This window comes from Pseudorasbora parva, chromosome 9 (assembly GCF_024679245.1).
Source record: "Pseudorasbora parva isolate DD20220531a chromosome 9, ASM2467924v1, whole genome shotgun sequence".
Classification (NCBI taxonomy): Eukaryota; Metazoa; Chordata; class Actinopteri; order Cypriniformes; family Gobionidae; genus Pseudorasbora; species Pseudorasbora parva.
The window spans coordinates 46063664-46089703 of NC_090180.1; the positions used below are offsets into that span (position 1 = coordinate 46063664).

The 26040-nt window shown below is 38.0% G+C and overlaps 2 protein-coding genes across 5 annotated transcripts in view; both read right to left on the bottom strand.

The window, feature by feature from the left end:
• Positions 1–411: 411 nt before the first annotated feature.
• rab8a (RAB8A, member RAS oncogene family) lies at positions 412–9952 on the bottom strand. The gene is made up of 8 exons (XM_067452832.1): positions 9774–9952; positions 7759–7819; positions 7426–7486; positions 5108–5185; positions 4121–4210; positions 3873–3938; positions 3713–3763; positions 412–1155 (listed from the first exon to the last, which is right to left on the bottom strand). The coding sequence occupies exons 1-8, from the start codon at positions 9895–9897 to the stop codon at positions 1063–1065; spliced, it is 624 nt and encodes a 207-aa protein (XP_067308933.1). The 5' UTR covers positions 9898–9952; the 3' UTR covers positions 412–1062.
• A 703-nt stretch (positions 9953–10655) lies between these two features.
• Positions 10656–26040, bottom strand: part of tpm4b (tropomyosin 4b) — a 38236-nt gene continuing 22851 nt past the window's right edge. For 2 of the 4 annotated variants that reach the window (XM_067452834.1, XM_067452837.1), the window contains 4 exons: positions 24886–24961; positions 23487–23549; positions 19074–19143; positions 10656–12911 (listed from right to left, as the gene is read on the bottom strand). In XM_067452834.1, coding sequence (XP_067308935.1) covers positions 12829–12911; positions 19074–19143; positions 23487–23549; positions 24886–24961 — 292 coding nt within the window. In that variant the 3' untranslated portion in view covers positions 10656–12828. Of the gene's footprint in view, positions 12912–15391; positions 16542–19073; positions 19144–23486; positions 23550–24885; positions 24962–26040 lie in introns of those variants that run through there. The other 2 variants (XM_067452838.1, XM_067452835.1) reach the window with 2 other exon arrangements.

The following is a 26040-nucleotide window of genomic DNA, read 5'->3' on the forward strand; positions in this document are numbered from 1 at the left end:
AAACTATCACTTGGCACAAACTACACACAACACAAAGGATACTGATAAAGTGCATGGACGTCTGTACGGGAGGTGCTTTCTCAAGTATAGCTCTGCTTTTTTCAGGTTACATAGACACCCTTTCTAATTGCTTTTGGTTACGCATAATTAATACTACAAACTCAGGAACTCCTCATCAGTCAGTTTCACTCGATCATACTCTAGTAGATTCAATTCAAGTGTTTTTAAATCAAAGAACGCTTGGGGGGGACGTTTTCAGGTCGTAATAAAAGCAAAAGACCTGAGTTTTGGATGTATGCAAAGGATTATTAAAAAAGAAAGCTAGCGCTACTGCATAAAAGGCTGAACTATTTGGAAAACAGCTTCATGTGCATGTTAAAAAAAGAGAGAGAACGAGGCAGTAAACATGTCTTGATGAATAAAAAACAGGATCTTCATTTGTTTAATATGAAAATATAATTAGCCTGAAACCTTGACTGCACCATCGCAAGTGTTGCGTAACAGGTCAAAGGTTAAAAAAATGAAACGGAGGGAGGAAAAAAGCATATAAGAGGCGGGTTATAATAGTCCTCTACTTATAATAAGGTCATGTGATTGTCGAAGAATGCGCCGTAAATGAAATGGAATGATTATGATCACCCCAGGAAACTCTCAAATTGGCTCAATGTTAGATCACGCTCTGCGGCCAGACCCACACTCACAACTACTTCCAGGTCGGCATGAAGGAATGGATCGATTTTGGCAGTTGAGCGCTCAAAACGAGCGTTTGAAACAAAGATGGAGACACGGGATCTTCTTTAGGTGCACGTTTACGGCGATGCATCAGAAACCAGCTCTTCACCTTGACTTGTGGAACCAACGCAGGCTTTCGCCAGGGAAGGGTCATGAGCGGCATCGCTAATCTGTCAATGGAAGAAGATAAGAGCCAGGAACGCTGACTGGAATAAGAGTGCGATAGAGAAGGAGAGATGGGGTTAAAGAGGGAGGAGGAGGAGTGCTAAGAGGGAGAGCATAGTCCAGTCATGTCCAGCCCATTGGCGGCGGACAGTAAGGCCTTGGTCTTCACAGTAGCACACAGCGAAAGAAGCTGCTCTTTTTCTGCTGTTCAGGGGTAATTTTCACTCCGTGGTTGCTGCCCTGAGGATTGTTACCCTCCTGTGTGAGCAAAGAAAAAAGAAGAACGTAAGCTAGACAGAGATACTGAAGGATTCATTCATCCAAAAGAATGGAACAAATCACACATTTTACTGTTTTTCAGAAGTAAATGTATGAACTAACAATTAAAAAAACTGTTTTACCTTTATCAATGTTGAATAAAAATTGTCATGTTAGTTCACAGTCTATTTACTAATGTTTTAATCTTAGAAATGTATTATAAATTGTTGAGATTAGCATTAGCTAATATTAGAGGTGCAGTAAGCGGTTTCTGGAAAAAATGTGTTGAAAGTAGATCATGCGGCGCAGCACAACACACTTTTAGCCAATCAGTGGAAGGGGGCGTGTCCACTCAAGATGGGGAGAGAGTGAGCTAATCAGCAGTAGGGGGCGTTAGTGGTGTAACGGATCACAAAACTCACGGTTCGGATCACATCACGGATCACTAGTCACGGATCGGATCAGAAAAAAGGGGAGGAGAATATTTATTTGCTTTCCATTTATTGTATAATTTTTTTTTGGTATTAGCATAACCTATATGGTTATGTTTTTAACAAATATAGGCTAAAATAAATAACCAGCTGAGTAAGTCACATTTTGTTAAAGTGTAACGTGAAATACAACCTGTGATGTAAAAATGGCCCTGAGCATATAATAAAAAACAAAAACAAAAAAACAAGATTAGGATGTCAACATTCTCAGGGGAGAGAGAGTAGACCTCTCAAGCCTGTTTAACACACAATCATTATTTTTATTTAAAATCCTAACGTTGGTACTGAACATGGCTTGTCATCATTGCAATTCTCTTTGTAGGTCTACACTGTTTTATAGATATCATGTTTAAACACACTACATTTAAACAATGTTTTATTCAATGCATTACTTTATATTTATATAGCCTAGTACCTTAGAAACCGGCTAGACTATGTTAAAATAACAAACATTTTAAATTAGAACTTACAATAGAAAAAAAAGCCAACTCGTTTTTTCTTTCATTTTTTAAAAATCTTTTTAAAAGAAATCCTGCAGGTCATAAAGAACTTTTTTTTTCACCTCCAGAAAAGAGTGCTCTCCATTATTTCCCTTGTTTACCTAAAGCTAAAAGCCATTTTCTTGCTTTACCCAAGGCAAAAAGCCATGTGTTGACTCTGAAACAGAGTACACTTACATTAGGCTATATGCATATGTGGGGAAATTACTAGATTTTCTCATCAATACATGTTTGTTTTAATGCAGACAGCGCGCTGTCCCTTTAATTCAGCGCGTTCAGCACAGCAAAACAGACTCGGTGCAGAAACGATCGCGGCACTTCGCACTGACGCACTGACACGGCGTGCAGTGTGAAAACTGTAATCTGTTAACATGGTATGGAAAAAAACACGCACTGCAAACAGACTACTCTGTGTGTGAAACGGGCATCAGCAGGTCGCTTCAGATAGCCATGCTCGATGTAATGCCACTTACATACGGCTCTCTCATGCTGCCACAGTAACGTTACCTACTGTTACAGTTTTGTCCACCGCCCTCCTTCCGTCATTATTATATTTCACAGGGAAGCAAAATGCTCTCATACATGCGATGTGAATGATGCGGGAGGCTTTTCAAGTTCTTCTGCGCCTCCTCCATTGTTGACTGATTATGCCTTCACGTGAACGACTGCTGTGTGTAGTTTCACTGAAACTCGGCGAGTTTAAAGGAACAAAATTACTTAAAAAGCAATTTCGGCAAATGAAACGGTCTTTTACTCTGCGATTGCTAAACAATTAAGATGAATCCGCAAAAAAAACAATCAGCAGTAGTGTCCACTCATGATTGGGGAGAGAGTGAGCCAATCAGCAGTAGGGGGCGTGTCCACTCATGATTGGGGAGAGAGTGAGCCAATCAGCAGTAGGGGGCGTGTCCACTCATGATTGGGGAGAGAGTGAGCCAATCAGCAGTAGGGGGCGTGTCCACTCATGATTGGGGAGAGAGTGAGCCAATCAGCAGTAGGGGGCGTGTCCACTCATGATTGGGGAGAGAGTGAGCCAATCAGCAGTAGGGGGCGTGTCCACTCATGATAGGGGAGAGAGTGAGCCAATCAGCAGTAGGGGGCGTGTCAAGTCATGATGGGGAGAGAGTGAGCCAATCAGCAGTAGGGGGCGTGTTCACTCATGATGGGGGAGAGAGTGAGCTAATCAGCAGCAGGGGGCGTGTTCACTCATGATGGGGGAGAGAGTGAGCCAATCAGCAGCAGGGGGCGTGTTCACTCATGATGGGGGAGAGAGTGAGCTAATCAGCAGCAGGGGGCGTGTTCACTCATGATGGGGGAGAGAGTGAGCCAATCAGTGGTAGGGGGCGTGTCCACTCATGATGGGGGAGAGAGTGAGCAAATCAGCAGTGGGGGGCGTGTCCACTCATGATGAGGGAAATAGTTAGTCGATTTCAAATATTAAGTGTTTTTCAGAAATTGTTTACTGCACCTTTAACAAACCAGTAGAACTACTGTTTGTTAACTAATGAAACATGATCTAAAGTCATTTTTTACACAAACCTAAAGCACAGAAAAGGAAAATCTTACCAATTTCGTGTCCATCTTTGATTTTATGTCTCTGGCAAGTGTTAAGAATGCCTTTGAGTAGAGCAGAAAACAACATTAGGTCTGGATTAGACCTTTAAACGCTCAGATGTGATCAGATATAATGAAATGAGTAATCATCATAAAACCCATTGACACTTACGTTCTCAACGTTGATATTAGCCTTCGCACTCGTCTCCATGAACTTGATGCCATACTCTAACGCCAGCTAAAAGGGTACAGGCAGATTTGATTCAACATGCTAGTAAGATTTAGCTGGATGATGCAGGAGGATCATTAAATAAAGGTGCCACCATCATTACTGTAGCGTCTTATACAATGAAAGTTAAATAATATTATACAAGCAGTTTTTTGTAACGGTCTAAGTAAAAAAGAGCATGGTCTGCTCACCTTCTCGCCTCTGTCTTTGGACACCTGCCTCTTCTCATTAATGTCACATTTGTTCCCCAAAATCATTTTTTCTACATCTGCCGATGCATGCTGGGTTGAACACATACAAGAACATGAACTGAAATCATTTGCTGTTAATATTGCTGTAAATATACAAACAGGATATGCTACTTATTTTTGAAATTAAATGATGACTAGTAATTAGGCAACTGGTAGTTTAGGGCCACGTCCATCAGACAATAATAAGCATAGCACTTGCTTTTGTATAAAGAAACGTTCTCTTATTAAAAGCACTACGCTCAGGGTGAAAAAAGCTAGGAGCAATGACTAAAGATGCCCTAACTACTTCAATGTGCATTTTATATTTAACAAATAAAGAGGTGAAATATTTACAGTCTCATTAATGCAGTTGGCAGATACTTTTGATCCAAAACAAATCACAATGCATTTCAACTTTTATCAGTTCATGCATTTTCATGGGAATTGAACCCATGGAGTTACTGTTTAAATATAATCCGCTTGTTAAGTCGTGACGTAAGGAACGCCGTTTCTGGGTCCAAGCCTCAACTCGTTTCACTCGAGAATGCCATTGACGCCCGTTTATGAGCGTTATTTTTTCATATTAAACATCAAACGTTTAAAAAAGTTAAACATTTTAAATACTTACAGTCAACACAACATTCTCTATGGTCACAGCGTCATATACATTAATATTTTAACAATTTATAAAAGATGAATCACTGTCTGGCCATCTGGAATTTTGGTATGTAGAAAAAGGTTATTATAATAACTTTTTTGTAGTATTTCACCACATTGTGTGTGTATATTAGCACCGTTTGTAGTTGTTCTTTGTGGTATAAGATAGAGCGTTTGGACCCAGAAGCGCTGCTGCGTGACGTCAGCCTTAACAACCAGATATAAAAACTATGCATACATGCACACAATCTGAAATATACTGTTGAAGGCAGATAAACCATACACACTCACCTCTTCTATGTTTCGGATCCAGTTTTTGATGTTGTCAAATGATTTCTCATTGGTAATATCATAAACCAGCATGATACCCTGAGATCAGAGCACAAGACAAATTACAACTGTGCAAAACGCTGCAATTATAAGATGACAGCAAATTATTTAGGGTTAAAAATTCAGGGAATTTCCAGAACAGGAATATATGGAAATAATAGAAATAAACTTGGAATTTGAAAATTTGCAGACTAGATTTAGACTTGTGTGTTGGGGAGGGTAATTTTTAGACACTTTTGTTAATTATCTCACCTCAATGTTTGCTCAGTTGGTGTATTTGTATTTACAATGGTATTATTTTGTTGCACAACAGCTTACAGCACTAAGGAAGTTTTAAACATGATTTTATGTAATTTACATGAATACCCGCCAAGACAGACATTTTGTGTGCAGGATTCAAGAAATAATCTGTGTATGTTATGCAGGAATGCAGAGTGAATTTCTGTTATAGTACAGAATTACAGGACCGGTCAAAAGTTTGGACATTACTATTTTTAATATTTGTGAAATGTCTCATCAGGTTTTCCCGTTATGCTCATCAAGGCTGCATTTATTTAATAAAAAAATTCAGAAAAAGTCATATTGGGAAATATTACAATTTTAAATAATTTTATTTCCTGTGCTCAAAGCGTAATTTATCATCATTACTCCAGTCTTCAGTGTCACATGCTCCTTCACAAATCATTCTAATATCCTGGATTTATAATCAATGTTGGACACAATTGTGCTGCTTAATATTTTTTATAACCTGTGATACTTTTTCCAGGATTTTTTGATGAATAAATTGTTTAAAATGGAAATCTTTTGTACAGTAAAAGTTTATATGTCAGTAATTGTTTTTCTTTCTTTTTTTGAAAGAAACACTTTTATTCAGTTCAATTGATAAAATGTGATCGTAAAGACTGAAATTATTAGAAAAGATTTCTCTTTTGAATAAATGCTTTTCTTTTTTTAACTTTTTATTCATCAATGAATCCTGAAAAAAGGAGCACAGGTTCCCCCAAAAAAGAAAAAGTAACATTGGTTTGCATGCATGTCCGCTTATGAGTATGACCAAAAAAAATGTTTATATTTGTGTTTGTATGTGATACAGTTAATATAAATATTCCAATAAATTCCCGTTAAGTTTCAAAATTACCCAATTTACAGGAGATTTTCCTCCCCTTTGCAACACTGTTATTATAATTATAGCCTTAAAGCAGCACTGGGTAACTTTTGCTCTCGGGGTCCCCCTACAGTTGGGAAAAAATATTGTCCTCTACTACTGTCGTAAGCTCTGTCCTCTTACATCAGGGGATGCCATCGCGCGTGCATTTGTTGACATGACAGCCCTGATAGCCCTGAACTAGTGATGTGCGGGTCGTCTCATAACCCGCGGACCCCGTATGTCTATTTAATGGTCGCGGGTGCGCGGCGGGTTGTAAAAATATATACAGTGGTGCGGGGCGGACCAAATAACTTCATAAAAGCGTCCCGCGGGTCGGTGCAGCACTAACAGTTCCCCTGAACACTGCAGGAGGAGTTCACATGCAGGTGTTCTTCTGGCGGCGCGTGTGAAATGTCTTCATCCCAGGTACAGTCAGTGGCAGATGTTTCAGCATGTCATATGAATATAATTTCATGGGGTTTTTTTTTCTTTCAAATGCCAAATAATCACGATGCTCAAGTTTACAAGCCAGCGTCATTATAGTAGTCCATTGGTTAGCGTTTTACAGAATCTATATGATACTTCAGTTCACTGTTTGAGTGGTCGGTAATCACCGTAACAAGCAGGACAGCACCGGTCGGGCACGCCTCCTTCAGCTCACACCGACGAGCAAACGCTGGTCACATGTTGATCCTCGTCCTGCCTTTAATCACATCACTTTTTCGTTTCCTCTTATTGCTTTCCTCCAACAAAACCTTTTCTTTCTTATTTGTCTGTGCTGCTTCGGACATGACTATATTATCCGACGAACAAAGTTGGGCTCGCACGTCCGAATGTAAGGAAGTGTGGGTGTTGGTGGAAGTGACGTATATGCCGTAAAGCAGTCGAATTTTGTAGTTCTTTTTGTTCTCGGGTTACTACCCGAAACCCGAAGTTTAAAAGTACGATTAAAAACGATACAGACCCCATCAAGCTATGGCAGACGTGTCATTCAACCTATTGTAAGTCGATGTATCATCACAAGAGTCTTGAAAATATATAATGAAGGTTGAAAAGTTACCTAGTGCTGCTTTAACAGGCAATACAGACTGCTGAAATTCCTGAAGCTCATCAAACTTTAGCATAATCTTACCATTGCACCTCTGTAATATGCCGTTGTGATCGTTCTGAATCGTTCCTGTCCTGCCGTGTCCCTGTAAATATCAAACAATATTAGTATTGTAACTGTGGCCCTGTTGAAAGGTGGTTTGCAGGTCTGGTAAAGTGAAAGATGACTTCCTCCTTACCAGGGCAATGACAAAAGACACCCTCAGTATAAAGGAGAAATGAATCACGGTTTCATTAGACAAACAGCAGCTCCTTCAGAAAACTCTCTCATGTACTTCCCAACACAAAGTCACTCATGGCAGCAATCTGCTAATGTTCAACTAGCATTGACTAGAAGGAAAGACGACTAGAAACTCACCATATCTGTAACTTTATCTTCTTGCCATCTAGTTCTATTGTCCTGATCTTGAAATCGATACCTGGAAGAGAAAACACGTAACAGCAAAACTGTCATCATAGGCGGACAAACAAACCTAACACAGCTTCTCGTTACAAAAAACGTCACACAACAGACAATTTTAGGTGTTAAAAGCAATGCACATAACATGTCCATAGGATGCGTAGAGCACATGATGAATGAGCATATGGTGCATCATACCAGCTAGACACACATTCAACACCATTTCATACGGCAAAGAAATAAAGTAATGACTGAATAATAACGCAACTATCAGAATATTATTAAACGTAACGTAATGGGAAATAAGTATAATAATCCTTAGGCCCTTGCATAAGGATAATCATATTTAGGCGTCTGTAGCATCTAAATTATTGCCCTTGATTTGGACTGTCGGAAAGTTGATTTTTTAAGGGCTAGTTCACCCAAAAATGAAACTTCTGTATTTATTATCTCACCCTCATGTCGTTCCAAACCTGTAAGACATTCGTTTATCTTCAGACCCAAATGAATATCATTTTGATTAAATCTGAGCAAGAACCAATGAAGTTCAATCTCATGTTACGCATCACGTTTGAGCTTCAGCAAGATCCAATGAGGTTCATTCTCGTGTTACGCATCACATTTGAGCTTCAGCGAGATCCAATGAGGTTTATTTTAATGTTGCGCATCACGGTTGAGCTTCAGCAAGAGCCAATGAGGTTCATTCTCGTGTTCTGCATCACGTTTGAGCTTCAGCAAGAGCCAATGAGGTTCATTCTCGCGTTACGCAGCACGTTTGAGCTTCAGCAAGAACCAATGAGGTTCATTCTCGCGTTACGCAGCACGTTTGAGCTTCAGCAAGAGCCAATGAGCTTCATTCGCGTGTTACGCAGCACATTTGAGCTTCAGCAAGAACCAATGAGCTTCATTCGCGTGTTACGCAGCACATTTGAGCTTCAGCAAGAGCCAATGAGCTTCATTCGCGTGTTACGCAGCACGTTTGAGCTTCAGCAAGAACCAATGAGGTTAATTCTTGAGTTACGCAGCCCGATCGGTTTATGAACTTTTTGAAGCGTCAGTTGTAGTTGCTAGAGTCAATGGAGCGATAGAAAAACCCTCAGATTTAATAAAAAATATCATAATGTGTGTTCCGTAGATGAACGAAAGTCTTACATGAACTACTATTACTAATAACATCATTTTTTAGGGGGGTGAACTACCGGTATCCCTTTAACTATCTTAACTCTCTGATCTTGACAAAGCAAAGAAACATTAATAAAATTTCCTATTTACATCATTACACTTAAACAAGCATGATATTTGAAGCCTTGGTTTTCTGATATATTACAACGTCACATTTACGAACAAATCGATGTCAATACCAATTTTGGTAATATCATTCTATAAAGTATATAATGGTAATTGCATTACCATTAATATTAAAAGTGTACAGTAATCATTCTGCATCATGGTATTAGCATAACTGTACAACAGTATCAGTAAAGTTTTCTGAAACACTATTTAACTAAAAATAGACAAGAATATTATATTATTATAACTTACAATATTGAGTCTTATAACGTTACGTCTTATGGTGAAACATTATGTGAAACCGGTGATAACTAGCTAACTGGTTTCTAATCACATGCATATTTAATTGGATATATTTAACCGTTTATAAAATGCTTATATCTATTTGATATTTAAAAGCTTCTAAAATAAGAGTTAAAACAAATGCAAACCTGTCATTTAATGTCTGAATCACTAACGTTATATCAGAGAAGCTAGATGCGAACTAACAAAGCAGAAGAAAGATGTATTAAATACACACTATATCACCACACAAAATAATGAATTACAAAACACCAGCGAAGTTTAGAAACAAAACCTGACACAAACTCAGGAAGAGCTAACAGTTTCTAGTCCAATAGCTTAGCCGCTAGCACAGCCTGACGTTTCATAAACAATCCGACATAAACATAAGATATACATACCTATCGTCGAAATAAACGTCGAGTTAAAGGCATCCTCCGAGAATCTGAACAGCACACAGGTCTTCCCGACACCGGAATCCCCGATTAACAGCAGTTTAAACAAATAATCGTAGGTCTTCGCCATACTGAATGTATTGCGGAAATCCCGCCTGGTACTTTAGCAGACAGCGCAGAATCCGCACAGCGGCGAGGAACTGACCAATCATACTACGGCGAAGGCATCTGATTTAAATATTCATGAGGTTGAACTGACGTACTTCATAGACTTTCTTGAGCGTGCGAGCACGTATCCTCATTAATATTCATGATTCACGCCTTCGTCATAGTAGCGTTTGTTCAGTCGCCAGGCCACGTCAAACGTCAGAGTTCACAGTTAATATTTATAAGATAAGGCTTCGCCATAGTATGAATCTTAAAATGTGTTTCCTGAACTAATTCAAGACCTCATACCTTCACAGCAATTACTTACATAAGTCTGTGCCTCAAGGTCATTAATTAGTGTGTGTGTGGCAGGTCAAATTCCTTTATATGATTTGGCTTCGGGCCTGGGATTATTTTTTCTTACACCCAAACTCTCTCTCCCAATATATTAATGTAAAAAATTATTATAGCCCGACACATAATACAGGTTAAATATTAAACATATTTTCAATTGGAATAAAAGAAGTTGGGGGTAGGCTAAATGTCATGAAAATAAAGTAAAAAAAAAAAAAATTGATCTTACTGATCCTAAACAGGCTTAGCCTAATTTTCCTTTGCAAAATATTGATTGATATAATTCGTATACTTCTCATAGACTGGAAAATAGTGTGCAAATAAGGAAACATTTATTTAGTTTAACATAGGTATAAAACACTAAATTAAAAAAGCATCAAACCACAGTGAAAATTAACCTTGTATTAAAAATGGTTCAAAATACAAAACTAAGACTTATTCCCAAAACATTAAAATGTCATTGAAAATGATGTAAAAAAAATAGTGCTGTCAAATGATTAATCGCGACCAAAATAAAAGTTTGTGTTTATATAATTTGTGTTTAGTGTACTATATAATTATTATGTATAATTGAATAAACACACGTATATTTAAGAAATGTGTGTATTTATATAGGCCTTTAATTATACACAGTACACACATGTAAACACAAACTTTTATTTTGTATGTGATAAATCGCGATTAATCGTTTGGCAGCCAATGATACAAAAAATCTTGATTGATATTTCCATATACATCTCTGGAAAATGGTGTGCAAATAAGTAAACATTTATTTAGTTTAAATTGGTATAAAAAAGTCATCAAACCAAAGTGAAAATCAACCTTGCAAAAGTGGCTCGACTAAATAACGATTAACTACTTGTTATTGCCAAAAATCCAGTCCAATTATTGTCCATTTATACTTTTTTACTATATTTGAATACATTTCCCTAACATGTGATTTAATAATTTCACTGTTTTACGTGTAAAATCCCTCTTTATTTATTCAAAAGAAATACATGAAACAGCACTGATCTTACGCCAGGTTAGAAAAAGTTTGGAAAATAGTTGGGAAACCTTACATGCAATAATGGGTCATTATCTTTAAATAAAAATAAAAAAACCCATAAAGTACTGTTAAACTGGCATATTTTGGCAGTTTATAAATTTGTATTTAAACTGGGACAAATGGCAGCAACAAGACATTAGTTATTATTTTTGTAACGGACTAACGTTGGTGCATTATGAAATAATCAGGGGCCTCATTTATTAAACTTTCCGTACTTCATTCCAAAAGTGTGCGTACGCACAAAAGCTAGATTTCATGACAGAACCTGCGCAAAATCCCTTTTATAAAACCCAGTTAGCGGAAGATTGTGCATACATGCTCCCCGAAATATCTATATATGGAGTTTACAACGCATGGCTTTACTGTGCATATCCTGCATATCATTTGCATATTCATCCTCGTGATACCATGTATAACAGTACAAGACATTAGAATAATAATCATTGAATAAATCAAACAAAATAATATAAAATACACTTCAGAGAAAGTTTTTCTCTATCTTTTCCACAATTAAAAATAATAAAAATATTATTTTTAATTGCTTTATATCTTGAATGGAAACAGATAGGCCTTTTGACGCATTATTGATCATTATTCAAGCAAAAATACTTTCTCAGACCTTGAGCTCTGCTATTATCATGCGCCTATAGCAATCCTCGCTGTATTAAAACATTCAAACTCAGCAGGCCACAGGAAAAGTGTTCATTGCATCCACCACTAAAAATATTTCTATTTAAGAATATGAAACAATGTTGTAACTTCTGGATAATGATTTCATGTCATTTAACTCCATTAATGAGAATTTTATATTTTATTTAATATCAAATGTAAAACAGAGTTTAAATACCAGTGCCGTCAAATCGATTAATCACGGTTAATCACATCCAAAATAAGTTTGTTTACATAATATATGTGTGTATACTGTGTATAATTATTATATATATATTTGACTACACAAACACGTGTATATATTCAAAAATATTTGCATGTATATACTGTATATGTATGAATTTTTGAATATAGTATGGATATATTTTATGTATGAATATAACAATTTTGCATGTGTGTATTTATATAAATATACATGCACACATATCGTGATTAATCGGGTTGACAGCACTAATTTAGACTGTTATTGTGAACATGCACTGTATTTATGATTAGGACTCATAATGAGGATTTAAAGTGGTTTTCCTTCTTCTGCGTCGGTCCCTCACCAATCGGTGTCTCCAAAATGTTCAAATTTGCATACAGATGCGCACAATTTCCAATCAAGTTTGTTTTTATAAATCATAACTCATGCGTAGGAAGTGGTGTACGCCTCTTCCAGGGTCTGTTCTGTGCATACGCAACGGTTATAAATGAGGCCCCGGAACAAAATACAAAAAATAATGGATGGAAATAACATAACTTACAACATACAAAACCAAAAAACACACAAAACACTTTGGGAAGGGTTGACAGCTGAAACTCTGGAATGGGGATTCTTCATGGGTTTCTTCTCTGGTTTGCTCATAAGCTGTTGAGCTCTTGGAGCGTTTGATCCAGGACTTGATGCATCTCCAGGTTCTGCTGTTTCGCCTCAGCCAGACTCTCTGAAATAAACCAGCATTACAAGACATGACTGACACAAATTTACCGGTTCATTGGCATATATACAGTAAACATCACTGACTGCAAATATCTGTGCAATTTTTGTTAACACAACTTGATTTCATAACAAACGTCCTCCCAGGCTACATACACTGCTTTTCCTACTTAGTATTTTTGTCTTGTTTCCTATCCAAACATCTAAAAATTCTTAAAACAAGAAGTATTTACTAGCAAAAGTAATTGTCTTGTTTTGGGGGGAAAAAACAACTCAAAATTAAAAGAGTTTTTGCTTAAAATAAGCAAAATAATCTGCCAATACAGTAAGCAAAATAATCTTAATTCAAACTGAAAATAAGATTATTTTTCTTATACTATTGGCAGATTATTTTGCTTATTTTAAGCAAAAATTCTCTTAATTTTGAGTTGTTTTTTTCCAAAACAAGACAATAATTTTTACTTGTCTAGAAAATGTTTCTTAATATAAGAATTTTTTGATATTTTATCTAGAAACAAGACAAAAATACTATGTAAGAAAAGCATTTTTTTCTGTGTACCAGTAAATCACAGCTGGGTTACGGAAGTAAAATCCCATTCATTTAATCTCCACAGAGGAATTTATTTTTTACAGACAACGCACAAACCTTTTTAAAGGAACAGAGAAATCAAATGTTCCTTGAGCTTTTGACTTATAAAAGGTCATCATGCTACAAAAATCTCCTGGAAGTTTCACAACTGAAAGCTTCCTTGTTAGACCAAAAACAGCTTTTATTGTAACCGAGCCCAGAGAATGACTCATTGGTGAAAGACAGATGAAGAAGAAGAAGAAGAAGAAGATCAACGCCTACTTCATCATTGTAAGTTTGGCCCCGCCCACTGGAGTGTTAGTGTCACAATTCACCAGTGTGAGTGCCCATGACCCCCACCAGAGGGCACTCCACCCCGGACTGTCACTCCATCACAAACTACATTACCCATAATCCTTTGCCTATAGGACTCATTAGCACTCACCTGTGTCTCATCACCTCTGCCTATATATACCTTGTTCACTCAGTCATTCAGTGCGAAGTCTTGTTTAGTGTCACAACTGCATTCTTTTCTTTTCTTTTCTTTTCTTTTCTTTTCTTTTCTTTTCTTTTCTTTTCTTTTCTTTTCTTTTCTTTTCTTTTCTTTTCTTTTCTTTTCTTCTCTTCTCTTCTTTTCTTCTGCTTCTCTTCTCATAACTGCATTTCTGAGCGTTTCCCTGGTTTCATGTATCTTGGTCTTTGATTTCTTGCCTTCTCTGTGGATTAGCCTTTTGCCTCTTCCTTCTGTTTTGTTTGCCTTTTCGGACTGCTTGTCTGTTTTTGACCTTTTGTGTGTTTTATGGACTACGACTTCGGATTACCCTTCAATAAATACTGCATTTGGATCTTCAACCCAACCTTCTGTCTCAGAGCAGTTCGTTACAGTTAGTGAGATGACGAGGAGAGACGACTGGACTAAAATAACATCACCTTCAAAGGATCCTAATGCTAGGAATGAGCTTATTTATTCTCAGCAATGTGAATGTCTCAGTTGAGCATTATTTATTTATATTCTGTACTTTTCACTGTGTATTCTTTGGTAAAACAGTCACAGATTCGGCGCAGGCTTTGCAAACAGAATTGTAAAATATGTGTAATGATTCACGGTTAACTTAACATTTTTGTCTTTGTAGGATGAAAATAGTCTGTCATTTAAACAGTGGTTAAATTATATATAGAAAGCAATCAAAGAAGGCTCCCTTTACATTAGCCGGAGCTGTCAATCAAACAGTGCGAGTTAATCAGTGACTGAGATCTGGACTCTCGCCAAAACTCCCGTAATAATCAACGTTATGATGAAAGCATTCGTTAGTGTGCAGAAATCCAGTCACAATGATTCAATGATGATATAAGTAATAATATATGCTTCTGTAGGAGCTATTTTTAATAATAATAATACTAATATATTGGATATATCTGAATATTTTGCAGTAAAACATTTTTAGAAATATCTAAATATTTTTAGAAAGTAGACAGCAGTACTACAGTATGCAATATTTTATCTCAGCAAAAAGAAGTCTGTGTTTCTCTTCTTCTTTAGCCTGCCTCCTAATCCAGCTGTCTCATAAACCTTGTATATTAGAAATATATTGCGTTAGTATGAATGGTTATGGAGGACCAAATTACACAAAATGAAATAATTAAAAAAAATTAAATAATATAAATATAAATATATAAATAATTAAATAAAAAAAACATGTACCAGTTTATTCTGAAATAATTAAATAATTAATTAAATAATTTATTAATTAGATCATTAATTTAATTAAATATGAATTAGATCATTAAATAAATAAATTGATCTATTTATTTGGTAAAATTACATGAAATTGTTTAATATATTTCACAATTACCTCTTTCACACACACTGTTGTTGTGTTTAAAAATCTATTTTTTTCATTATTTTGGGTGCTTTTTTTTTTTAAAAGCCGGTTTTCATGATAATATGCTACATTTACGAACTTGACACCTATTTGATGAATCATGCATTTCCAAAGCACGATTTTCCCAAAGATTTTTTTCATAATAATTGAGGACATTTCACAAATGCCATTTAACAAGCAGTGGGCAGAGCTTGGCGCTGATTCGATAATCCTTTCAGTGTGATGACTTTTTTGTCTGGATCAGGAAAGGGGAAATAGGGGAATTGATTGGAAATTAATATGGCGGTAGGAATTGATCAAGATAAAAATGCACTGCCTTAAAGGTGCTATGGTATGAAATGTTCATTTTATAAGGTTTTTCAACATTAATATGAGTTCCCCTATAGCCTCAATATTGTCCCCAAGTGGCTAGAAATTTTGATCGGTGTCAACTGAGTTTTTCTCTGCCTTTGAATAAATAAGAGCCCAGACGAGCCGATCGAGAACTATCCTGTTATGACGTCAAAACAGGAAAGGTTTCCTCCCCTTCCTCTGCTTATTTTAAGCGAAAACTCTCTTAGTTTTAAGTTAATTTTTCCCAAACCAAGACAATTACTTTTGCTTGTCTAGTAAATACTTCTTGTTTTAAGACTTTTTAGATGTTTGGACTAGAAACAAAGCAGAAATACTAAGTAAGAAAAGCATTTTTTACAGTGAAAATGTTAAGTGCTTTTTCATTACTTTCTGTCTCTATTATAAGAGCCACAAAGATGACTGAAAGATAAAGACGACTCAAGATCAGAGAGGCAGGAAATATGTTATATTTGTAAACGGAAGAAAATGACACAAGAAAGAGCAGAAAGGTTTATTACATTTTAGAAGAATAACCAAACTTTAAAAGACTTGAAATATGTAAGGCACAGGGTGAGCAGAGAAACAGAGACAGAGGCACAGCCAATCAGGAAGCCACAGGGTAATTTATGCAGAGCAGCACTGCTTGATTGAACAAGAAGGCTGTCAATCACAGAATAATGATGCATCCATCTTGGATACAAGTTCCAACCAACAGAATAACATCTGCACTCATAATATTCAACTCAAGCACTGCTGACACGTAACACCTTCTATAAGGAGGTCATATCATTGAGGGCAAGATCCAGCTCTTCACTAATGGCTTTGTAATTCTGCTTCTGAGCATACAGTTCATCTGGAGGTCAAAGGTCAAGAGCAGAAAGGAGAGGCATTTCGGCCGAAGAAGGAGGAAGCAGGAAACAGGAACAGGAAATTATAGAAAGAAAAAGAAAGGAAACAATAAGTTCACAAGACATAGTGCATTAAGATTTTTTGGTTAAAATCTGGGGCTGGGTCTAAAATCACACACTCTCTTGAGTAGGTACTTATTTTAAATAATTCATAACTTCACAATTGCTAATAAAGTAAATACTCTAGTATGAATGTGACCTATAAGGTGACTTTGCTTCAGTGTCATTCATAAATTAATCCGTCGCCTACTTTTTGCCTATGCTTTTTTTATGAGTACTGTAAATTCAGATACTACTTCTGTCACATACTGTTTAACGCCTAATATAGTTGGGAAGTATATGCAATTTCAGATGCTTTAATTTTGATTGCAGGCTCTACTAGAGCAGGTTTTCCTGCTTAAATGTTGATTATTTCCTCATATTCTCCATTGCTGCAGCTCGTCTCTTCCCAGTCTGTCAGTAGCGCTCGGTTTAGTTCCTGTCTCTATGAAGCCCCGCCTTCGGAACAGCACACTGTGCTCTGATTGGTTGACTGGAGCAGTGTGTTGTGATTTGTTAAGCACTTCCAGCATGTTGGGGGAATGCCCCGCCCCTTACCATAACTGCCAGAGTTTCAACACACTACTAACTCAACCGCCCCATTTATTCTGCATATTAATTATTTAAATGAGGAATATTGTGATGTAGTCGTTCCCGGACGGAAACTCAAGACTACAATGGAGGCGTTTCAGGAGTTCAGAACAACTTTTAAGGAGCTCTACTGAAGACAATCATGACATTATTCAGCTCAATTCAGTTTCATTTTCATTCAATTCAGTTCAATAACTGTATCAATAGTTAATTCATTCTAAAATATCTTCAATTTATCTGTAAAGCAGCCCTACAGAAGACAATAGTGTCATTATCCAGCTCATTATGTGAGGTTAACGGTCCATTTTAATTTGAACATCTTCTCTAATTGTTAGCTAAAACTATATAAAGATTGTCTGGCTATCACCAGACCAAGCTCAATTTAAGATTGAACATTGCACAAGAGGAGTGATAAACGAGCATAATTCAAATGACTGTATGCAAGTGGATAGTCCTTCAACCAATCAGACCACAAGAGGCGTGATCAACGGAGACACCCCTCGCTGCAGCCTGCAGCACGATGACGTTGCTGGATCAGATCCAATACGTACTGGATGGTGGATCGTTATGGCGACGTCATACCGATCTCTGGGTTAACTTATAATGCGTATGCGTATGCGTAAGTGACATGTATGATCAATATTGTATATAGATGATCTAACCTGTGTAGTTGTATTACTGATAAATAATATTAAGTAATTATAGATGAATAAATCATCTTTTCATAAATGTGATGCTTAAAGTATCCTAGTTTCGCTGTACATGCATGCAAAACAGTTACAATTTTAATATATTCTGATCATACTTGCTGTTGAGTGGAAGGAAAAATGATTCAAGTAATTGTCTCTGTAATGTTAATCCTCAATGTACAATGCAGCACGATCTGTAAAGAACTTAAAATACCAGTAGCCTACACATTCAAGGGAAAATGCAAAACGTATCCTGATGGCGTGAGCATGTTATTAATCATTATTTTTGCGCGAGCAGTTTGAGTATTTATCTATCCAGCAAAACTGTGCATTCAAACTCTACTGCCCATGCGTATATGACGTCATCGAATTGTGAATGAAACCACCGCGCATGCGTGTCCAGTACGTGTTGGATCTGATCCAGTACGTCATCGTGCTACAGGCTGCAGCGAGGACTTCTTGGATCAACGGGCAACGACCCATCACTTCTCGATCCATCATTATATTAAACCCACCAATAGCGCGCCAAGTGGATAAGCCAGTCTGTGATTGGTTCGCACAAAAGTGTAACAGAAGCAGTAGAATGACTGTACAGGTTTCCATTGCAGAGCGAAATCAAATTGCCGGCAGGTTTACACAGTCTAATTTAATAACCCTCTGTGGTGAAAAACAAGTGTTTAATTTTCTTTATATGTCTGTGTGGGGTTTTTAATATGTGGGGTTTTTAAAATGCTATAAATTCATCAGTCAACACCAGTATTTTCACTTGCCATTGTGCAGTGTTTACTACAGTAAAGTTGAGTGAGTGAGTCTCTGAGCTGGTGCGAGTGAGTGGAGGCGGGGCTAATTTGCATATTCATGGATCCACATATACTAAATGAAGCGAGGGTATAGAGTTACATTCAAGCTATTTTAAGCATAAAGATATAATTTCCACAGGAAGAAAAAAAATGTTAAATATGTAATTTATGTCTTTTAAAGGCTAAAATTATAGCCTACAGGGGGACTTAAAAAAAACATGCTAGCATTATTACCACTCTTCTTTCTTTCAATACAATGAACAGACAAATACAGCTTGACTAGATGCCGCACACAGTCAGAAAGGACAACGGTTAAATTCCTGAGGGAGGAGCGATGAATTACAGCCGGAGAACTTACCCTCGAGGTCATCGATGGCCTTTTCCAGTTTGGCCACCGACCTTTCAGCAAACTCTGCACGAGTCTCGACCTGTGGAGGAAACACAGAGGGGCAGAATGAGGAGCAGAGTGATGGACAGAAATATACTCCACACTAAATGCAAATGCATGTAAATCTATTATACATTTCATTCATTTTAAAAAGAATCTTCCTGAGAAATCAAAACAGGAAAAACGTGGATAGCCGGAAAATTCAGTCAATGGTGGGGGAAGCATTGTGTCATAGATGATGGAAAACACTATCAATGGTGGGGAATGAGTTCAAGGTGCAATAAGCGATTTTTGAAAAACGCTGTTGAAGAGTGTGGACCGGACAGTGAGCCAATCAGCAGTAGGGAGCATGATGGGGGAGGAGAGAGAGTGAGCCAATCAGCAGCAAGGGGCGTATTCATTAATGATGAAGGAGGAGAGAGTTAGCTAATCAGCAGTAAGGGGCGTGTCTATTAATAATGGAGGAGGAGAGAGTTAGCTAATCAGCAGTAAGGGGCGTGTTCATTAATGATGAAGGAGGAGAGAGTTAGCTAATCAGCAGTAAGGGGCGTGTTCATTAATGATGAAGGAGGAGAGAGTTAGCTAATCAGCAGTAAGGGGCGTGTTCATTAATGATGAAGGAGGAGAGAGTTAGCTAATCAGCAGTAAGGGGCGTGTTCATTAATGATGAAGGAGGAGAGAGTTAGCTAATCAGCAGTAAGGGGCGTGTCTATTAATAATGGAGGAGGAGAGAGTTAGCTAATCAGCAGTAAGGGGCGTGTTCATTAATGATGAAGGAGGAGAGAGTTAGCTAATCAGCAGTAAGGGGCATGTCTAATAATGGAGGAGGAGAGAGTTAGCTAATCAGCAGTAAGGGGCGTGTCTATTAATAATGGAGGAGGAGAGAGTTAGCTAATCAGCAGTAAGGGGCGTGTCTATTAATAATGGAGGAGGAGAGAGTTAGCTAATCAGCAGTAAGGGGCATGTCTAATAATGGAGGAGGAGAGAGTTAGCTAATCAGCAGTAAGGGGCGTGTTCATTAATGATGAAGGAGGAGAGAGTTAGCTAATCAGCAGTAAGGGGCATGTCTAATAATGGAGGAGGAGAGAGTTAGCTAATCAGCAGTAAGGGGCGTGTCTATTAATAATGGAGGAGGAGAGAGTTAGCTAATCAGCAGTAAGGGGCGTGTTCATTAATGATGAAGGAGGAGAGAGTTACCTAATCAGCAGTAAGGGGCGTGTCTATTAATAATGGAGGAGGAGAGAGTTAGCTAATCAGCAGTAAGGGGCGTGTTCATTAATGATGAAGGAGGAGAGAGTTAGCTAATCAGCAGTAAGGGGCGTGTTCATTAATGATGAAGGAGGAGAGAGTTACCTAATCAGCAGTAAGGGGCGTGTCTATTAATAATGGAGGAGGAGAGAGTTAGCTAATCAGCAGTAAGGGGCGTGTCTATTAATAATGGAGGAGGAGAGAGTTAGCTAATCAGCAGTAAGGGGCGTGTTCATTAATGATGAAGGAGGAGAGAGTTAGCTAATCAGCAGTAAGGGGCGTGTTCATTAATGATGAAGGAGGAGAGAGTTAGCTAATCAGCAGTAAGGGGCGTGTCTATTAATAATGGAGGAGGAGAGAGTTAGCTAATCAGCAGTAAGGGGCGTGTCTATTAATAATGGAGGAGGAGAGAGTTAGCTAATCAGCAGTAAGGGGCGTGTCTATTAATAATGGAGGAGGAGAGAGTTAGCTAATCAGCAGTAAGGGGCGTGTTCATTAATGATGAAGGAGGAGAGAGTTACCTAATCAGCAGTAAGGGGCGTGTTCATTAATGATGAAGGAGGAGAGAGTTACCTAATCAGCAGTAAGGGGCGTGTCTATTAATAATGGAGGAGGAGAGAGTTAGCTAATCAGCAGTAAGGGGCGTGTTCATTAATGATGAAGGAGGAGAGAGTTACCTAATCAGCAGTAAGGGGCGTGTTCATTAATGATGAAGGAGGAGAGAGTTACCTAATCAGCAGTAAGGGGCGTGTCTATTAATAATGGAGGAGGAGAGAGTTAGCTAATCAGCAGTAAGGGGCGTGTCTATTAATAATGGAGGAGGAGAGAGTTAGCTAATCAGCAGTAAGGGGCGTGTTCATTAATGATGAAGGAGGAGAGAGTTAGCTAATCAGCAGTAAGGGGCGTGTTCATTAATGATGAAGGAGGAGAGAGTTAGCTAATCAGCAGTAAGGGGCGTGTCTATTAATAATGGAGGAGGAGAGAGTTAGCTAATCAGCAGTAATGGGTGTTTCTATTAATGATGAGAGAGTAGAAAGTTAGCCAATCAGTAGTAAGGGGCGTGTCCACTCATGATGGGGGAGGAGAGAGATTGAGCCAATAAGCAATAAGAACAATAAGGAGCTAGGTGCACAAAACAGACATTAGCAGAATGAATATAGAAAGACAGAGATGGCAGAGAACATGCAAAGGAGGAATATTTATAACTTCAAAAAGAAGGGTTACGATCAGGCAAGAGCTCAGACCTGCCTTTAGCCTAGAAATCTAGACGCACCCTAGCGGCAGCAAATTTAATCTGCCCGCGAGTGTCGTCTAGCAACTCTCAAAACCCTTCTGAGCTGTATTCCCCTAACTCTTGCCGGGCCAATCACATCGTGTATAGAGTCGGTGGGTGGGGCCATAATGACGACGGCAGAGTTGCATTTGCGTGCTTCTACACAGAAACTAGCGAACGGCGGCGGTCTTTCGAATCTGAAGTCATTCTTAAAAAGGGAAGATGTGTTCGGAGTTTAGCTGACCGGATACGGCGAATGTTTAATCTGTCAGCGAGCTCCTCTTCACCTTCGTTGCTCTGGTTGGTTGTAGCGCTATCCTATCGCGTGCAGAGGGAGTTTGAAAGACAACCGTTTATCCGCCCCTCGGATTGAGCTGTCAATGGTGAGTTTCCAGACCAAACATCTTGATGTGGCTCTGGCTTGTCAGGCTAACCTGCGTTAATATTGAAGAAACTTTCCTGCGCTGGAGAGAAAGTCCCTATGCCGGGGCTGCTTTATTTCTTCTCGATATGTGAGTAAAATTGGTTTTGCTGTGTTTCACAGAACTAAGATATGCTGTATTTTACTTGAGTATACTCGTGTCATCTTCCCTTGTTTGTTTATTTGCATTATTAGAATTATAAGCCTGAAAAGTCTAAACCTCCACCATCGCCCATTTCCAACATCGGGTCCCAAAGTGTGTCCGAAAGGAGAAATAATCATGTTTTTTTTCTTATGGGTTAATGATCACTATAACCCCTTAATCTTGCCACATTTGTAATATATTAGTTACTTTCCTTGGACTATCATGTTATGTAGGGAGCAAGAAAAAGAGTGTTTGTTTATTGGGAGGTAGAGGAGCTAAATAACAACTAAACATTCGACCTGAATTATCATAGTAACACAAATTGCTTTCACTTATTGACATAAGCATGAGGCATTTAAATATCAACAGCGTTTACCAGAAATCACTTACTGCACCGTTTAAGATGGACCTGAATAATGACACATCTGGTTTAATGCAATATGCATTTGCAGGAAACTCTATCGCCCCCTTGAGTATGAAAGTATGCCACAGTAACACAAAAACACACATGTTGAGTATGTATCAAGCCTGCAGTCTCCCTCTCATTTACTGAAGCTTTCGCGCCTCGATCGCCCCCCGGTGACCGGTCCCAGTATAGCCGCCCCTCTGTGATTTCTAATGGACGCGAGGCAAACTAAATAATAAAATTACATTTCAAAAATGTTTTCCCCAAAGTTAGTTTATGTCACTGAAGGCAGTTATCATCACAATGATTTCATTTCAGGTGTTCGTTTTAAAAATAAGTTTAGTTTGAGTTAGTTATTTGATGCTATAAAAACGGGGGGTGTGACGTCATGATTGACAGCTGAGACTGACGGCTTCTCTGAGTGAAGTTGTCACTGAGGCACTAACGGACTTTTTTCAAAATTTTTGGGAGCAGATTAGAGCTTTAGCTTTAATTTCTACATTTCCATAACTGTTTATTTCACACCAACATAATTAATTGTTCTGCATCTGCGAGAGTGTGGGCGGGCTTTTGATATCGCGACTGTACTTCCTGCTCTACTTCCTGCGCTCTACTGCGCAACTCCGGTCCCGAAATCGCTACTGCGCAGACTCGGTCCCAAGATGTCCGCGCCGTGCAAGGCCGCCTAAAAGCTTCAAATATGGCAAGCGGAAACGGATGATGTCGAGTCGTCCATATTTTTTTACGGTCTATGGTATGTATAATGAGATGAGCGCTTGCTGTGAGTGGCATCTGCATTGTGTACTTGTGTAAAGTATGCTTCTAAAATAAGAAACACTGGCATGCAAAACTATTAGAATAAACAGTTGATTTAGGTTACATTTTCCCACCTCTTTCAGTTTATCAGTGAGAACTTTGATCTCGTCTTCATACTTGTCCTCTTTCTCCGAATACTACGAGAGAAAAAAGCAAAAGGTTATTTAGACCTTAGATTTAAAACTGGACATCAAGTAGCAACATTGGCAAGAAATAAAAACTGCAAATATTGTTGGTTCCCTGATGATTTGTTCTGTTCTCCTCTGGCAAGTCGCATGAATGTAAATAATGCATAAATGTAAATATTGTAAATAAACGTATTGATATCATGAAATGCATAGGCCCGACAATATATAAAAATTACTACCATGACATAAACTGAATGCGAACGTTCAAAATTTTGTACATATATAAACAATAGCACAAGTGTGATTGACAAACTCTTAATATCGTTTTAGTATTGGCCATAATACCTAGTGGCCGATGCATTTATGAGATCTTACTTTGAAAAGTTTTACATTATTTTAATTGTCAGAATAATGCATGATTAAATGGTTAGTTGTATGTTCCGAGAACATTTAAAAGTAACGTTACATTATGTTTTCGGACATTTTGAACATTCAGAAATAATGTTTTTATAACTTAATGGAAACATAATGTCCTTATAACATATTTTTGTTATGGGTCCTGCACACTGTGCGATTTTTCAAAATCCTTTGCGAATGTCCCTCGTCAGACTGTATGAACATGATCCCTGCTGTAAGCCATGGCACACTGTAAGATCTCAGTTGGCATTAATGTCAGACTGCACGATAGTGAAGGCGCGCTAAAAACGGACGCGCACGAGAAAACTCGTCCGGAGTTTTATATCATCAATGAATGACGCGCTCGGTGACGGTGAGCTGCATTACACGCGGGGCTGAAATGCTGGCTACAAAGAAATCTCTAGCTCTCGTTTTGATCATAGTTTGTCTTGAAAAACGGAGATATTTGACTGTTGTCGTAGGAGAATGATTGTGTGCCAAATCTTCTGACACTGCCAGAATTTTGTCTGAGGTCAAATTTGATCGCAGCGCTCATTACTCATTGCTAAATTTGTCGCAGACGGCCAAATCATGGCCAAAATCGCACAATGTGCACCCGGCTTTAGTTGGGAAGTCACTCAAACTACTGGCAATTTATTTTAAAATCATCCTAAAACACCTTAATTTATATAATTGAATTTTAAATACATTAATTAACCAGAGAAGAAGATGCACAGGGGCTTTTGTTGAAAAATCGCTCAAATGAATCATTTGTGAAGCAGAATCGAACCCTATAAAATGTATCAATTCACTAAGATGAATCAGATTTCCCAGTCCATTCTATGAGAGCATTTGAATATTGTCCAATAACTTTAAATGCATTTATGAAGAATTTCCACAGAAAACATTCTGCCCCATGGAATTATGGGTCATTAGTCAGCTGACTTGCCTTATCTGATTGAGCTTCTAAGGACTTGAGGTTGTTGGTTACATTTTTCAGTTCTTCTTCCAGATCTCCACCTTTACTGTAAAAAGAAATATAAAATGTTATATTCTTCACCTTTTTACAGCTTAAACGGGGGTTCCTGACAAAGTATTTTATTTACAGTAATATCAAGAGTTAGCTAGCATATCAATATTAATCATTATGTGATAATCCATTAACTTTTAAATATGTATTACGTCTTTAAACCAGCCTGGATCAGCAGAACACTATAAAAGCTGGTTTCTTCCACAGAATACACAAATTAAAAAGTAATTGCAACCTTTTTATCTCACAATTTCAGACTTTATTCTCGTAATTCCAAATTTATATCTTTTATAATTCAGATTTTCTATCTTAACTCGGAATTTTGAGCAAAAAAACTCATTTTATCCCATGGCAGAAACACACTTCAATGAGGATTATCGCGTGTGCTTATCGTCGATGTTTAACGCCTTATACCTAAACTAAGGGCGCCAATGTGAGTGTGCACACCGACGCGCAAAATGGCAAGCCTAAAAGCTCTTTTTTTTCCAAAAATGCCTCGGGTTTGTTTTTTTGGTTTGACGCGCCATGTGAAAATCTGGTCGGCCATTGAGATTGGCGCTTTTGTGAGCAATCAAAAGCGAGGAGTGAATTTGCTAAGACGCACTGAAAAGCATCTCGAAAAACGCTGGAGATAAGCTTGCGATAATCATCCCGGTGTGAACGAGGCTTTACAGTCAACCTAAAATCAAATTAAACTCAATTTTCCTACATTACATCCATGTTCCTGATCTAATATCTATTCCAATGAAAAAAAATGCAATAAAGTTTGGATCTCTGGTTTTTCCAGCACGGCACAGACCTTCTGACTGGTTAATGAAGACCTGTTATACCCGTTTAAGTCTTGACAGTCTACAGTCCTGCTTGAATGTTGATTATTTCCTCATATTCTCCATTGCTGCAGCTCGTCTCTTCCCAGTCTTTTAGTAACGCTCGGTTTAGCTCCTGTCTCTATAAAGCCCCGCCTTCTGAAAATAACACTGTGCTCTGATTGGTCGACTGGAGCAGTGTGTTGTAATTGGTTAAGCACTTCTAGCATGTTTGGGGAATGCCCCGCCCCTTACCATAACTGCCAGT

What these genes read in the sequence shown, in the direction of transcription:
- rab8a (XM_067452832.1), bottom strand. Translation starts at nt 9,897, where the DNA reads ATGGCGAAGACCTACGATTATTTGTTTAAACTGCTGTTAATCGGGGAT. An exon ending in CCAAAGACAGAGGCGAGAAG is followed by an intron (nt 3,939 to 4,120) that starts GTGAGCAGACCA and finishes GTACCCTTTTAG; the next exon opens with CTGGCGTTAGAGTATGGCAT. An exon ending in CTAATATCAACGTTGAGAAC is followed by an intron (nt 3,764 to 3,872) that starts GTAAGTGTCAAT and finishes CTCTACTCAAAG; the next exon opens with GCATTCTTAACACTTGCCAG.